Below are 16,357 nucleotides of genomic sequence, written 5' to 3'. Positions count from 1 at the left end.
AGCTCCACCCAACACTGGATGATTATAGACCATCCCATACCCCCAGAAAACTGACATCATGATCCTGAGTAACCTGGAATGAACTTATCTTTTACAGCTCCAAAACAATGGCGTTATATTGCCACCTGCTGGTTAGAATGAGAACTGTCCCAGTATTACACTTTTTACAAATGTCATATGCCAACATTCACCACGACTATTCACTTCTAGACAAATGAGGGCCAGATGGGCCTGGGGCTGAAAATTATAAAGGGCCTATTGTGAGAAGTGCCGTCTCACCGGAGGTGTGGCCATTGATGTGTGGGTGTGGCCAGCATCATGGAGGGCATAGCTTGCACTTCCCTCCAACCACCTACATCCCTTTCCATCTTTCCTTAAATAAAGAGTGCACCACTAACTGGTTCACAGAACATGTATGTAAACTGAAGAGAGGAAGTACATATCAGCTGTCCCTCATGCTGGGACAAGCTCCTGGCTAATAAGGATAGTCCCTAAACTCAGAGCTATCCTGATGCAATTTTGACAGTTAAGACATAAATATATGTTAGTTCATTGAACATTGAAGACAAACATACAAAAAAATGGCTGATTATATTTATTTATAAAGTGCTTTAACAGAAACATACATGAAACAAAGCTAATTTTTAGGTTTGTAACATTGAACAAACTACAGGGTGCTGAAAACTTAAGAAAAATAAATAAAAACAAAAAACTTGAACTTTTTATAAATATAAATATATATATATATATATATATATATATATATATATATATATATATATATATATATAAATATATAATTACACTGTCTATTGTATGTATCTATATTGATCCTAATAGAGAGAGAGAGAGAGATAGAGAGAGAGAAACCTACACAGTCCACTTAGGTATACCTGAACACCTGCTAGTGAATGCAAATATCTAAACAGCCAATCATGTGGCAGAAACTTAATGCATAAAAGCATGCAGACATGGTCAAAAACTGCAATTGTTGTTCAGACCAAACGCCAGAATAGAGAAGAAATGTGATCTAAGTGACTTTTACTGTGGAATGATTGTTAGTGCTTTACAGGTTGTTTCAGTACCTCAGAAACTGCTGATCTCTTGATTTTTACACACAACAGTCTCTAGAGTTTACAGAACTCAAACAGAAACCAAAAACATCCAGTGAGCGGCAGTTCTGTGGGTGGAAACACCTTGTTAGTGAGAGATGTCAGAAGAGAATGACCAGCCTGGTTCCAGCTGGTGACAGTAAATCAATTAACCATGGATGATATGCAGAGGAGTATCTCTGAATGAACAGCACATCCAACCTTCAAGCAGCAGAAGAACACACAGCACACTTGTGACCGCCACACAATACACAGCACCCTTGTGACCGCCACACAATACACAGCACCCTTGTGACCGCCACACAATACATAGCAACCTTGTCACCACCACACAATACAGAGGGCAGCCATGAGATCGTCACCTAATACAGAGTGCAAAATATGATTTTTACTGATATAAACAAACTGTGCAGTTAATGTGTGAGAATGTGATTATCAGCTGATGGTTATTTTCATACCTCCTAACACTTCAAATGGTCAAAGGGAAATGTATAAGATTTGTTATATGCTATTCTGTCTTTAAGTCTTCATACATCTGAGCAGACTACAAAATACAAATAGTTAAACACAGTTAGCTGTCAGTGGCACCAGGGTATAACCTCCATTGAAAAAGTTGGTCATTTTGTTGTAAGAAAAGAAATTGATCCCTATGCTAATACAGACCTGCCATTCACACATGTATATTATATTGTCACATATCCCCTGTTGGACCTGTTGTCACATATCCCCTGATGTCACATATCCCCTGTTGGACCTGTTATCATATATCCCCTGTTGTCACATATCCCCTGTTGTTACATATCCCGTGTTTTCACATATCCCTTGATGTCACATATCCCGTGTTATCACATATCCCCTGTTGGACCTCTTACCACATATCCCCTGTTATCACATATCCCCTGTTGGGCCTGATGTCACATATCCCTTGATGTCACATATCCCCTTTTGTCACATATCCCATTATGTTACATATCCCCTGTTGTCACATAACCCCTGTTGGGCTTGATGTCACATATCCCCTGATGTCACATATCCCCTGTTGGGCCTGATGTCACATATCCCCTGATGTCACATATGCTCTGTTGGACCTGTTATCATATATCTCCTGATGTCACATATCCCCTGTTGTCACATATCTCCTGTTGTCACATATCCCGTGTTCTCACATATCCCCTGATGTCACATATCCCCTCATGTCGCATATCCCGTGTTGTCGCATATCCCCTGATGTCAAATATCCCCTGATGTCAAATATCCCTTGTTGTCACATATCCCGTGTTGTCGCATATCCCCTGATGTCAAAAATCCCCTGATGTCACATATCCCCTGATGTCACATATCCCCTGATGTCACATATCCACTGTTGGACCTGTTCTCACATATCCCTTGATGTCACATAAACTCTGATGTCACATATCCCCTGATGTCACAAATTCCTTGATGTAACATATCCACTGTTGGACCTGTTGTCACATATCCCCTGTTGTGACATATCCCTTGATGTCGCATATCTCCTGATGTCACATATCCCCTGATGTCACATATCCCCTGTTGGACCTGTTATCACATATCCCCTGATGTCACATATCCCCTGTTTCATATATCCCCTGTTGTCACATATCCCGTGTTATCACATATCCCCTGATGTCACATATCCCCTGAGGTCACACATCCCCTGATGTCACATATTCCCTGTTGTCACATATTTCCTGTTGTCACATATCCCTTGTTGTCACATATCCCAGGATGTCACATATCCCTTGATGTCACATATCCACTGTTGGACCTGTTGTCACATATCCTGTGTTGTCACACATCCCTTGATGTCACATATCCCCTGATGTCACATATGCCCTGATGTCACATATCCCGTATTGTCACATATCCCCTGATGTCACATATCCCCTGTTGTCACATATCCCCTGATGTCACATATCCCCTGATGTCACATATCCACTGTTGGACCTGTTGTCACATATCCTGTGTTGTCACACATCCCTTGATGTCACATATCCCCTGATGTCACATATGCCCTGATGTCACATATCCCGTATTGTCACATATCCCCTGATGTCACATATCCCCTGTTGTCACATATCCCCTGATATCACATATCCCCTGTTGTCACATATCCCTTGATGTCACATATCCCCTGATGTCACATATCCCATATTGTCACATATCCTGTGTTGTCACATATCCTGTGTTGTCAAATATCCCTTGATGTCACATATCCCATGTTGTCGCATATCCCCTGATGTCACATATCCCCTGTTTGACCTTTTGTCACATATCCCCTGATGTCACATATCCACTGTTGGACCTGTTATCATATATCTCCTGATGTCACATATCCCCTGTTGTCACATATCCCTTGATGTCGCATATCCCCTGATGTCACATATCCACTGTTGGACCTGTTGTCACATATCCCCTGATATCACATATCCCCTGTTGTCACATATCCCCTGATGTCACATATCCCGTATTGTCACATATCCCTGTTGTCACATATCCTGTGTTGTCACATATCCCTTGATGTCACATATCCCCTGTTGTCACATATCCCTTGATGTCACATATCCCCTGATGTCACATATCCCCTATTGTCACATATCCCTGTTGTCACATATCCTGTGTTGTCACATATCCCCTGATGTCACATATCCCTGTTGTCACATATCCTGTGTTGTCACATATCCCTTGATGTCACATATCCCCTGTTGTCACATATCCCTTGATGTCACATATCCCCTGATGTCACATATCCCGTATTGTCACATATCCCTGTTGTCACATATCCTGTGTTGTCACATATCCCCTGATGTCACATATCCCCTGATGTCACATATCCCGTATTGTCACATATCCCCTGATGTCACATATCACCTGATGTCACATATCCTGTGTTGTCACATATCCCTTGATGTCACATATCCCCTGATGTCACATATCCCCTGATGTCACATATACTGTGTTGTCACATATCCCCTGATGTCACATATCCCTTGATGTCACATATCCACTGTTGGACCTGTTGTCACATATCCCCTGATGTCACATATCCCCTGATGTCACATATACTGTGTTGTCACATATCCACTGTTGGACCTGTTGTCACATATTCCCTGTTGTCACATATCCCCTGTTGTCACATATTCCCTGTTGTCACATATCCCCTGTTGTCACATATCCCCTGATGTGACATTTTCCCTTGATGTTATTCATATTCATTGATGTCACATATCCCTTGTTGTCACATATCCCCTGATGTCACATATCCCCTGATGTCACATATCCCCTGTTGTCACATATCCCCTGATGTCACATATCCCCTGTTGTCACATATCCACTGTAAAAATAAATTGTCCTTACCTGTTGTGCTGAGCGTCAGTGACCTCAGTCTGGGACTGGGTGGAAGTTGGTACAGCCTGAGTCACACAGCACGAGTCACACACAGCCTCTGTACGTGCAGCCCCCACCCCACTCAGCAACAGACAGCCTTGTGAGTGGCTGCCCATTTCTTTCCAATGACGGGACCGGCCCCTAGCAGGTCCACATCACCACCCCTTACCACTTATCACCCCAATCCACCCCCCTCCCCGCATTAGGTGCCTTCACGAAAAAAAAATGATCCTGGCTGGCCTGGGCCTATTTCTGTGGAGAGGCCTGGGGCTGCAGCCCCATCAGGCTAATTGTTAATCCAACCTTGAGACAAATAATCTGTCACCTTTAAAGTCCAAACCACAACTTCAAATAAAAGCCTTGATGTTCTTTCCATAGCATAAAATGCATAGTGTTGATTTCCTCTTTCATGCACCCAACCTCCTTATATCATATAATCCACAATATCTTATATCCATCAATATAAATAAACTGACATCAGATTATGTTTGGAAGAAAGGATTAATTATAAATTGTCAAGAAAAAACGGTGAAAAAACGGTGGCGGTGAGAGCAGGGCGGTCAGCCAACGTATTTGTAAAGCCAACAAGGAGGAAGGTCAGACCATTCACCACCGACCCAGGATATAATCCTCAACTATTGGCCGGTGGTCAATTCTGGCAACAGGGTGACTGCATCCCTTCTGGACTCGACAGTGATGTGCCCACACAAAGGAGGGACAAGGGGTCCTCTTCATGAAAGGTCCAAGAGTCTGGCCGCTTCGAAAGGGGCAGTGACCCGTGGAAGCACCATATGCTTTCTAATTGCTTACTGCGATGCTCTCCTACCAACTGTGCCTCGTCTGTGCAGGAAAAATATATGGTTAGTGAAACATGTAATCATGATGGTAGCAGGGTCGGAGGAAGACATCCGGTGCAGGAAAAGAGACGATGATGATGATGAGTGGATATTATTGGCTGGGCCAGTGCTCGTAGTGGGCAGGTATGTGTCGGATAGCAGGCAGATCCAAGTGAATCATACCCTTCCTCATTTCAAATGGGGGCTGGGGACTTCAATGTAGAGGTAACGCCCTTGCAAACATAAAAAGAATATTGTGTAACATTGTACTATATTTTGTTGGTGCTGAATTGCGAGAGGAGTCATGATCCCCTTTGCAGAAGGAAGTGAGGACTCAATCCCAAATAATACCCGCATGGGCAGTACGGTGGCTCAGTGGTAAGCACTTCTGTCTCACAGCACTGGGGTCATGAGTTCAATTCCCGACCATGGCCTTATCTGTGTGGAGTTTGTATGTTCTCCCCGTGTTTGCGTGGGCTTCCTCCGGGTACTCCGGTTTCCTCCCACACTCCAAAAAACCTTACTAGTAGGTTAATTGGCTGCTATAAAAAATAAAATAAAAAAATTGACCCTATTCTCTCTGTCTGTCTGTCTGTGTGTGTGTATATTAGGGAATTTAGACTGTAAGCTCCAATGGGGCAAGGACTGATATGAATGAGTTCTCTGTACAGCGCTGCGGAATCAGTGGCGCTATATAAATAAATGATGATGATGATGATACCCAATCAAGGGATGTTTTTTTATTGGTGGTTATAATAAGGACTGGATACAAGATCCGTGTGTCTGTCGAAGAGGATTCCCCCTAAAATGCATTGCCTTGGTAACAATACCATAGTATCTGCTCGCTTAAGTCCTAGTATTCATAAGTGCAACTTATTTTATTTACTTATCAATAATAATAAACAGTTCACTTGATTTATGTGCCAGATTGTTTTCTCTAACACTCTCCACTGTCTTAAATGTATTATTATTTTTAATTTATAAAGAGCTGACATATTACGCAGCGTTATTGAGGGGATCGTGAAACAAACCGGTGGCAATGCAGAGACCATCCATTCAAAAAACATATATTTATTGTGCAATGTGGTTTTCAGATCATCATTTATTTATATAGCGCCAACATATTCCGTAGCGCTTTACAATTGGGGACAAACATAGTAAACTAATAAACAAACTGGGTAAAACAGACAAAGAGGTGAGAAGGCCCTGCTCGCAAGCTTACAATCCATGAGACAATGGGAGTTTGACACATGAGGTTAAGTCTACAATTATACTACACATTTCTATACACCCTGCTTGTATATACAGAGGTACAATCACTGAAACCCCAGACCGGTATTGCTCAGGCTTGCTATATCGGGGGTTAAACAACATTTCTGATAATAGACAGTTTTGTAGCTGCAGCTGGAGCCTCAGCCGTCCAATCACAAGTCTTGCATTACTTCTGGGTTCCGGATACGGAATGTTTTGTTAGTAAGAAGTTCACAGACAGCTGTAACCAATAATCATTTCAAGGGTCTGCAGAAATTTCCTTAAAAAAAACCCCACACTCATGTTCTTTGCATAAATAAGTTGTATTTTATGTTTGAGCAGATTTATAGGCATTGACAATTGTGTTTGTTTTTGCAATATCTGCCTGTGCCTCTGTCTTCCCTCCAGGACCGATCTGCAGTCACAGTTCACAGAATCACAGTCATTGCTGTAGTCAGCATGACTAAGCTATTTTTCTTTATGTGATGTTGAATATTTTCGTTTCAAAAAAGACAAAAGTATTATAGGAGTGATACCTTTATTGGTTAAACAAAAGGCATTTTTTATATTTGCTAGCTTTCAGAGCACAGAGGCCCCTTCATCAGGCAAGTTTACAGATGAATGACTGAGAGAAGGGTACAAGAGATGCATTAGGAAGGCTGAAATGTGAGATTGATTAGACAGCTTGTATTGCAATTGTGTTTTTGGTATTGTTAAATACAATTGTTGTAGTATAACAAAAAATAAATAAATAAAAAGCATTTGTGTATAACTTGGAAATCAGGCAGAATCCCCCTTATAAATCTAATCTCTGATTGTGGTATCATTTATATAACCTTGGTTTTGTTCAACTTTGATAAATGTATGTGGTTATAAAAGACAAGACAATGTTCTATGGAACAACAGTTTAAAATATTATTATTTCTACCAGAATAAGCAAGTTAGTGTTGTAATAAGTATATAATACCTTACTTGTAGTTATGTATAAAGTTGGACATTTATTTAATATGCCTTGTTTATATCCTTGTTTGTCCAAATGGAAACTTCCAATAGAAAAGTTTGGGGAAATAAAAGCTTGTGCATCAAACAGGGCAGTGTATATATCAGTATTTATATAAATTATTATGCTGGTGTGTTTTAAAACTTTTCCCATGTCACTTGAAATTCAATAAAACTGAAGTTGCAGAAGAACGGTAGTGTGATCCTGTATACAGAAATTTGTAAATGTAAACAATTTGTCGAAATTGATATTTAGAAAAAATGTTGCATAAGTAAGTGCACAAAAAAGGTGCTAAAATCTATATACTGCAATATCCAACTCCAATAGTAAATTTTGTATGTGATCATAAACGTAAAATCATGATATAAAATATAACAAAATAAATATATTTATTTTGCAGCCATCAAACAGTCATCATGCCTTTAAGATGGATTTGCATAGACAAACCGAGGGGGGATTTCCTAGTGCCTAGTACCACTCATTGGTGGTTAGTGGGGGGTTTGCTCATTTAGGATCCCCCCCCTGCTGAGGCTGGTGTTGGATCTCTGCACTCATTGGTGGTTAGTGGGGGGCTTGCTCATTTAGGATCCTCCCCCTGCTGAGGCTGATGCTGGATCTCTGCACTCATTGGTGGTTAGAGGGGGGGGGGGGCTTGCTCATTTAGAATCCACCCCCTACTGAGGCTGGCGTTGGATCCCTGCTCTCATTGGTGGTTAGTGGGGGGCTTGCTCATTTAAGATCCTCCCCCTGCTGAGGCTGGCGTTGGATCCCTGCTCTCATTGGTGGTTAGAGGGGGGGGCTTGCTCATTTAGAATCCACCCCCTACTGAGGCTGGCGTTGGATCCCTGCTCTCATTGGTGGTTAGTGGGGGGCTTGCTCATTTAAGATCCTCCCCCTGCTGAGGCTGGCGTTGGATCCCTGCTCTCATTGGTGGTTAGTGGGGGCTTGCTCATTTAGGATCCACCCCATGCTGAGGCTGGCGTTGGATCCCTGCTCTCATTGGTGGTTGTGGGGGGGGGGGGTATGGGTGCTTTAGAATCTTCCCCATGGCTGGGCGGAGATGCAAGGAGATCTATGCTGTGAGAGATCTCACTGCATGAACTGTCCAGATCAGCAGCTGCAGGAGACATCCTCAGGCTCACTCAAAGGGACACGCAGGCATGTGACCGAGGAAGCATGGTGTTGAAGAAGTCACCCGAAGCTTCAGAAGCTTCTCTCCTGACTCATGCTCAAACATTTCAATGGTTTGAGGGCCCTGAACACGTTCGTTATACAATTGGCAATAGACACTATTCGAAATGTGGACTTATACATATAAATTTGTCTCACGTTCTTAGTTTGCATTCAAGGTTTTTCCAAATGTATTTGAGGTTCGCCGTGAGTGTTTGTGACTGTTTTTTTTTTAAAAAAATTAAACAATATGAATTAATGAATAAAAAAATGGTTTTATACACTTTTTTAAATAGAACTGTGAACACTACTGTGTTTGAGGTACATGAGTTCAGGGTCACCATTTCTCTCCGCAATAAAAAAATAAAATAAAAATATTTCAGGCTCAAACATGGTCAAAACTGTTTTTTGTATTTTGTAATTGTTCTAACATTAGAGAAATTCCAAATTTGTCAAACCAATTCAAAAATTGAAACGCGTCTGGTACGAACGTCTCTACTGCTGACCCCAAGATCAGCCCCGTACTTCAAGAAAAAGCAAAGAGATACAGTCTGACTTATGATATTATGTGTATTTTCTTTTCTATCAGCCCAGTCAGACATAACAGCTAGAACATCGAGCCAATGTTACCAGTCAAATCTATTTTCTTTACATTTTATTGTCATTAATTGTTGTGCAGTCTAAAAGAAATCACAGTTACCTACCACAGCCTTAATTTTACTGGGACAGTCCTGATTTTTGGCAGCTGAAAAGGAGATAGTTTGTCACAAAGGGGGTGTAGTCTTAACTAAAATGGACAACGTGGGCATTTGGGGTGTGGTCTATTTTGTCCCAATTTTCCAACTGGGAATGTTGGCAGATACGGTAATATGACCCACATGCATAACTGTGTAACAGCTAACCCAAAGCCAACTACCTATTGTCAGAAAACAATTCAATTCCATCTTCCATCTATAAAATGACTGAAATAATCTCATTTTCCCCCTTCATCCCAACTTTCCAAGTTAGGCTGAAAAGAACTCACTCACTTTTTCATGGCAGGAGAGAAGCAGATTTGTTTTTGCTGGTAACCCACTTCAACAATATAAGTCATTTTCCCAGAATGGCAATTATGCTACTCATAAGGTTCCCAGGGGGTAAATGTATCAAGCTGCGAGTTTCCATCAGGTTTGAAAGGTGGAGATGTTGCCTATAGTATGCAGTTTATGTACAGTAGACATTAATGACATACTGATGAATGTTATTATTTAAAATGTGTTTTCTTTAATGCCTATGGGCCTGATTCATTAAGGAAAGTTAAGCAAGAAATTGAGTAAAGTTTCTTACTTAAGTTTTTTGGACAAAATCTCATGACCATTGGTTCTTACACTACGTGAATTAGTTACACTTTAGGATGACAGCTTTAAAATCCCATATAATTGTGTATTCCATTTATGGAATACTATACGTGTCTCTTACGTGTTGTAATAAAAATAATTATAACCCACTCACCCCAGTAATATGTATTCAGAAACAACTGTTTAATCAAAGTAAACTTTTATTCCTTACCAAAAATGACATATGAAAGAAGGGATCACACAATAAGACAAACGCACACACCTATACGAATGCATCTGATAGACAACATTGTGGTTTGGGATGTCGGTCATCGATTTTGTTTCTCTACCATGTTACAATCTTCTTTTCAGAGACCAGCTCCCCATATGGCGATTCTGGTGCAGATGGTAGAAGAGCGAGATATACTGGTGTCTCGGCACCTTCATCTGGAGACTTGGTAGCTTTGGGACCAGCCATATCCGTCCTCACCCACCCCGGGCAGCAGGCATTGAGGATAATGCCCTCTCCTTTCCTGGTCTCCTTTAACTGCCGAGCTTGGATCCTGGATAACACCGTTACTCCGATTTTGGACACCCCGTAAGCAGTGTTTGGCCAGCCTTGTTCTTGGTGGACTCCCTTCTTGGCATCTTCCACGAACTTCTCCATGAGTGCCGCCAGCTCTTCCTCGGTGATGGTGTCACTGCGGAACTTCTCCTGGAGTTGGGGGCTGCACTTTGGAAGGCTCATGTGGCTGACCATGCTGGATACATTAACAACTCTCCCTATGAGGAAGAGAGATGGAGTTACACTTCCAATAATGACTTGAGAACTTAAACCTCTCTACTAATTTTCCTGTTCTCTGTGCACTCTGTGGAAGGACTGACCGATCAGTGTGGTAGCTACATTGCCCATCGACCTTTGTCTTTTATAAAATTGTGTTTTGAAAAAAATTACGGCAAAGCGCCAAAAATCAGAGGTTCATCGAAACCCCCTCTTAGTAACTATACCCCCATGACTGCCATTATATATACACTACAACATGTAGGAAATTCCAAATTAGAGAACTGTAAAATAACTTGTCCCTTACAGTAGGCTTCATTGTATACGTCTATCTTCTGAGTCTCCGATGTTCCTTCACATTGTCTCATGAGCTCCATGTATCTTATTGTTTGTGAAATCCAAACTTTCCCCAACTTAGTTCTTCCTGTGCTTTGTTAATAGAATTTCTAAACTGAAAAGGTCCATCCCCCTAGTCCCTCATATAAAATACTGCCAACAGAACATTCCTTGTCAACCTTAATCTGCTGTGCTCAGCTATCTTACATCCTCTACACCTGCAGAGGACTCCTTCCTTCTGTTATAATGGTGTCTGTGGCTTTCACCTGGGCCCTTGGTGTCTGATTGTCAGGGGCCCGTTTGTAGCTGAAAGAGGAAACAGTGTTTTCAATAAGCAGTCAGGAGTCCAGCGATGCCACGGATTAATGAAAGTGGCATGTGGAGGCCAGTGCCACCTAGATGAACGATAGAGGATGGCATCATAGTCACTGGAGAAAATCCCGCTCCCTGGCTGACTTCCTCCACTTTAAACTCATCCTTTCATCCTACAGCTCTGCCCTCTCACTCGCTAAACAATCTTTCTTTAAATCCCTCATCTCTTCCCAATCCTCTAACCCCCGCCGCCTCTTCGCCACCTTCAGCACCCTTCGAGAGGCTCGTCTGCAGCCGTCTCTCCTCCTACCTTTCCGAACACTCCCTCCTTGATCCTCTCCAGTCTGGCTTCCGCCCCCTTCACTCCACTGAAACGGCCCTAGCTAAAGTCACCAACGATCTCCTCTCTGCTAAAGCCAGGGGCCACTTCTCCCTTCTCATCCTCCTTGATCTCTCTGCAGCCTTTGACACCGTTGACCACCCCCTCCTCCTCTACACCCTCCAGTCCTTTGGCCTCTCCGGCCCAGTCTTGTCCTGGTTCACCTCTTACCTTGCTGACCGATCCTTCTCTGTCACCACCTCTGGATCTCTCTCCCCCCGTCCACCCTTCCAGTCGGAGTCCCCCAGGGCTCTGTCCTGGGTCCCTTACTCTTCTCTCTCTACACCTCTTCCCTGGGTGAACTCATCAGCTCCTACGGCCTCAACTACCACCTCTACGCTGATGACACTTAACTTTACCTCTCCTCTCCTGATCTCTCTCCCTCCCTCCTCTCTCGGGTGTCCGCCTGCCTCTCTGCCAAGTTATTATAGTTTCAAACGGGCTCTAAAAACCCACCTTTTTCTTAAAGCCTTCCAGTCTCCCACTTAATTTCCTAACTTACCTTCTACCTCTTCCCCTTCATTCCCTTTTCCTTATCTCTCCCTCTCTCCCCTGTGTCTCTCTGTCTGTCTACCCCACCCCTAAGATTGTACGCTCCTCTGAGCAGGGTCATCTCTCCTCCTGTCCTCACCACTCTTAACTCGGCTCTCCAGCTACCTAGCCCTCCTCCTCGAGGACCCTCTTCCCCCCGTCCCCTCTCACTCCTTCCTCTCCCCTCTGGGGGTTTCCCTGTCATCCGGGCCCTCCCTCTCGGGCTCAGCTGTATGCAGGACCTTCCCCTCGCCCCTCTAGCTGTGCTTTGAGCTCACCGAGTTACTGTGCTTATTGTTTACTGTACTGTACTGTCTCCCCTTGTATTGTAACTTTGTTTGTCCCTGTACGGCGCTACGGACACCTAGTGGCGCCCTATAAATAAAAATTAATAACAATAATAATAATAGCTGCCGCAGCAGTATGAGATTCTGTGCCCGACGTTATACCATTTGGTACTGGAAGAGTAAGTTGTCTCTGTGTTGCCATCTTTTAGCCGCAGATGTAGTCTATATTTTACACCCAACTTCCCAAGTATTATTTCCTACCAAGACATATGTATCCCCCTATTAAAATATCCAATGGACATAGCTACTCTTTATTATGTTGACGTTTAAGAAAGGCTTAAGAGTAGGAGACCAGGCAACCTTGTAACCAACACACTTAAACTAACTGCAGGATCCACGGAATTCGGTGAAATTCTCATACTGATTGTAAGCTCTGTGGAGCACGAGGCCACTTGTAATGCTACATGAGCATATCATTAGAGTAAGGACAAGGATGGGCACATGGATTGAAGATAAAATACCAAATTTGTTCATTGTCATCACCATAAACTCACCATTTGGTTTAATAAGTGGAAGTAGCTCATTGCAAATATCTCTTGTAGCAAAGAAGTTGGTTTTCAGCGTTACTTCAGCTTGGGTACCAAAGGGGGTGGTGTCGGCAGCTGGGGATTTCAAAAACAGAAGTTTATTAGAACATGCTCAGTCTTATAGTAGGAGAACTGAATTTAAAAGTGAATCGGTATTAATAAAAACAGCAATGTTAAATATAAACAGGACAGAAGTACTGGAGAAGGTCAGAGAGTAGAGAACAAGACAGGACTGGGAAGGCAGGATGCTGGAGACGACCGGGGAAGGCAGGACGCTGGAGAAGGCAGGGCACTGGAGAAGGAAGGGCACTGGAGACGGCAGGGCGGCATGGGGCTGGAGAAGATACGATTGGGCTGGACAAGGCAGGGCAGGAGACAACAGAAGATATCAGATGGCAGGAGAGGGCAATAGAGTTGAGCAAAGGACAAGACAGGGCAGGAGCCCCAATGATGGTGGCACATGGCTTAACCTACTACTCAACTATAGGGGTATATGCTGTGCTAAAAATAAAAATATAGTGCTATGGATTGTTTCAGGGAGGGGGGCCCCAAAACGGTATCTTGCCTAGGGCCCTATGAGGTCTGAATCCGGCTCTGAGCAGCATGACCATAGTGCTGGGTTAAGAGTCCCGAGTGACCAGTGATGAAGATGGGCGAGGCTGAGCGTGTAGTGATGGGAGGAGTCTGACAGGAGAGGGGAGGGGACTGTTACATAGGACCCTCCCCCACAATCACAGCCAGAGGGGACCAGTCAGCCTCACATGGCACAGATCATAAATATGGCACTAAATGAAATATGATGTAACTATATAATGGACGGTGCCAGAACAGCATCATGTTCTACAAGAATCTAACTGTTTCTGACACAGATTCTTACTTCAACTATTCAGTTACCATTTTGTACTAAAACAAACAACTTCAGAATGACAACGGCAGATTTCCACCAGAGACATTTCGTAACGAGTGGTTCTGTTATTGAACTACAAGTACCAGCATTTCTTGTTAGCCAATGTCTGATAGCTCTTATGATAAAAAAGCACAAAAATACTATGGTAAATAAGCAAATCCTCATTTCATATGGGGTAAGGCATGCTGGTACTGGTAGTTCACAAGCTGGAGAGAAACAGGATGCATGTCCTAATGTGAATTGTAAAACTAACTCATTGTAATGAAAACAATATAAACTTTACATAATAATGTTAATTGGTTGTGTACAAGGTTTGCACTGAAGATGGTTCAATATATAAGACTTTACATTTGCAAAATATGTTGCAGTGTAATGCATCAAACATATTGGTTAAATAACTGCTTCAGGCAGACCTGCAACAACAGGGCACAGTGTGCAGTGACAGTCCAGCAACACACGGCACAGTGTACAGTGACAGTCCAGCAATACACGGCACAGTGTATAGTGACAGTCCAGCAATACACGGCACAATGTAGTGACAGTCCAGCAACACACGGCACAGTGTACAGTGACAGTCCAGCAACACACGGCAGTGTAGTGACAGTCCAGCAATACACGGCACAGTGTAGTGACAGTCCAGCAACACATGGCACAGTGTGCAGTGACGTCCAGCAACACTAAGGTACAGTGTGCAGTGACAGTCCAATAACACATGGAGCAATGTAGGGACTGGGTGAAGGTGTCAGACACCAGGTCCAGGAGGACATACCTTTAAATGCAATGCCAGCATTATTAATGAGGACATCCAGCCCCCCATACTTCTCTTTCAGGAAGTCCCGCAGAGCCTGGATACTGCACAGCTCATTGATGTCCAGCTGATGGAAGAGAGGGGACAGACCTTCATCCTTTAGTCCCTTGATAGCTTCCTCGCCCAGCTTGGGGTCCCTGGCTGTCAGATACACGTCTCCCTGGAACTGCTTGCACATGGCTCTTACTACAGCCAGACCGACCCCTTTGTTTCCCCCTGTGACTACTGCCACCCGTACTCCAGCCATGGTACCAGTCACTGTGTGCAGCACAAGACCTGGGGACAATCTGCAGGATCTGCCACTGACAAGTGCTCCTGGTATTTATTATCAGAGCTCCACCCAACACAGGAAGGTTAAAGACCATCCCACATGCCCAGAGAACAGGTTAGGTAACATGATGATGATGATTCTGCAATACTTATCTCTTACTGCTGCAGGAGACCGGCGTTATATTGCCACCTAGTGGTCAAAATGAGAACTGTCCCTAAATTAAGCTCTGTACAAATGTCATATGCAAACTGTCACCATGACGCTTCACTTCTAGACAATGTCATTTCAATAGCATAGCCATGCTGTAGTTTATTCCATACATTGATTTTTTTTTATTTGGCTGTACTCTCTTGATGATTATAGAGCCCTATCTATAGCTTGCCCTCTTAATATTGTTCTCCCAGGGTGTGCATTCTTTTTTTGAGTTCAAATTTTAAAATAACTTCCAAAGATCTTTGTTAGTTAGGATTTGGCATCTAAGAGTACTACAATTGAAAGTAATATAAATAATAATAATAATATGTAGCAATATAATAAAGTGTTAGTTTGTCTTTTGTTATTTTAAGTACTCTTCTGCAATAAATATTATGTTTTAAAGCTCAGAAAATAGAAAGAAGTAACTATAGTTGCATTCCGTGTATAGAATAAGAGGAAGTGTTCTGTTGTACTGTGTAGTTAGCAGGTCCTAAATATAACCAGTGATATGTGTTTGCATCTAAAACGTGATGTGTTTATTTGCATACTGTATTACAATGGTTTGACACTGACTATTTATGTTTGTTTTTCATATTACGGCGTTGCTGAAATCATGTGCTTAGGACTAATCAATGTTGCCACTTCAACCATTGTCAACATGTATTAATATAACGCCGGCATATACAGTAGCGCTTTACAACTTAGAAACGAATTTTACTGTGTATAATATTGAAATGTATCATATTAAATGAACATATTAGAAGTTGTTAATTAAAAATATATCTTTATTGGAATTTTACAGCAGTCAGCAGATATGAAAGCAATGTAACCCAGGGAGCATTTTTACTTTAAACAGGAAAAATTAGAAAGTAA

General features: G+C 42.6%; 1 protein-coding gene across 1 annotated transcript; it reads right to left on the bottom strand.

The window, feature by feature from the left end:
* Positions 1-10,293: 10,293 nt before the first annotated feature.
* Positions 10,294-15,363, bottom strand: LOC142139537 (carbonyl reductase [NADPH] 1-like). The gene is made up of 3 exons (XM_075197226.1): positions 14,980-15,363; positions 13,271-13,378; positions 10,294-10,873 (listed from the first exon to the last, which is right to left on the bottom strand). The coding sequence occupies exons 1-3, from the start codon at positions 15,263-15,265 to the stop codon at positions 10,437-10,439; spliced, it is 831 nt and encodes a 276-aa protein (XP_075053327.1). The 5' UTR covers positions 15,266-15,363; the 3' UTR covers positions 10,294-10,436.
* Between the last annotated feature and the right edge of the window lie 994 nt (positions 15,364-16,357).

Source organism: Mixophyes fleayi, chromosome 2 (genome assembly GCF_038048845.1).
Source record: "Mixophyes fleayi isolate aMixFle1 chromosome 2, aMixFle1.hap1, whole genome shotgun sequence".
NCBI lineage: Eukaryota > Metazoa > Chordata > Amphibia > Anura > Limnodynastidae > Mixophyes > Mixophyes fleayi.
This window is presented reverse-complemented; position numbering and strand designations above follow the sequence as displayed.

Coding starts and splice junctions, on each gene's coding strand:
- LOC142139537 (XM_075197226.1), bottom strand. CDS start 15,265: ATGGCTGGAGTACGGGTGGCAGTAGTCACAGGGGGAAACAAAGGGGTC. Junction 13,379..14,979: donor TGCTGGCATTGCATTTAAAG/GTATGTCCTCCT, acceptor TGAAATCCCCAG/CTGCCGACACCACCCCCTTT. Junction 10,874..13,270: donor TCCACTTATTAAACCAAATG/GTGAGTTTATGG, acceptor TCTTCCTCATAG/GGAGAGTTGTTAATGTATCC.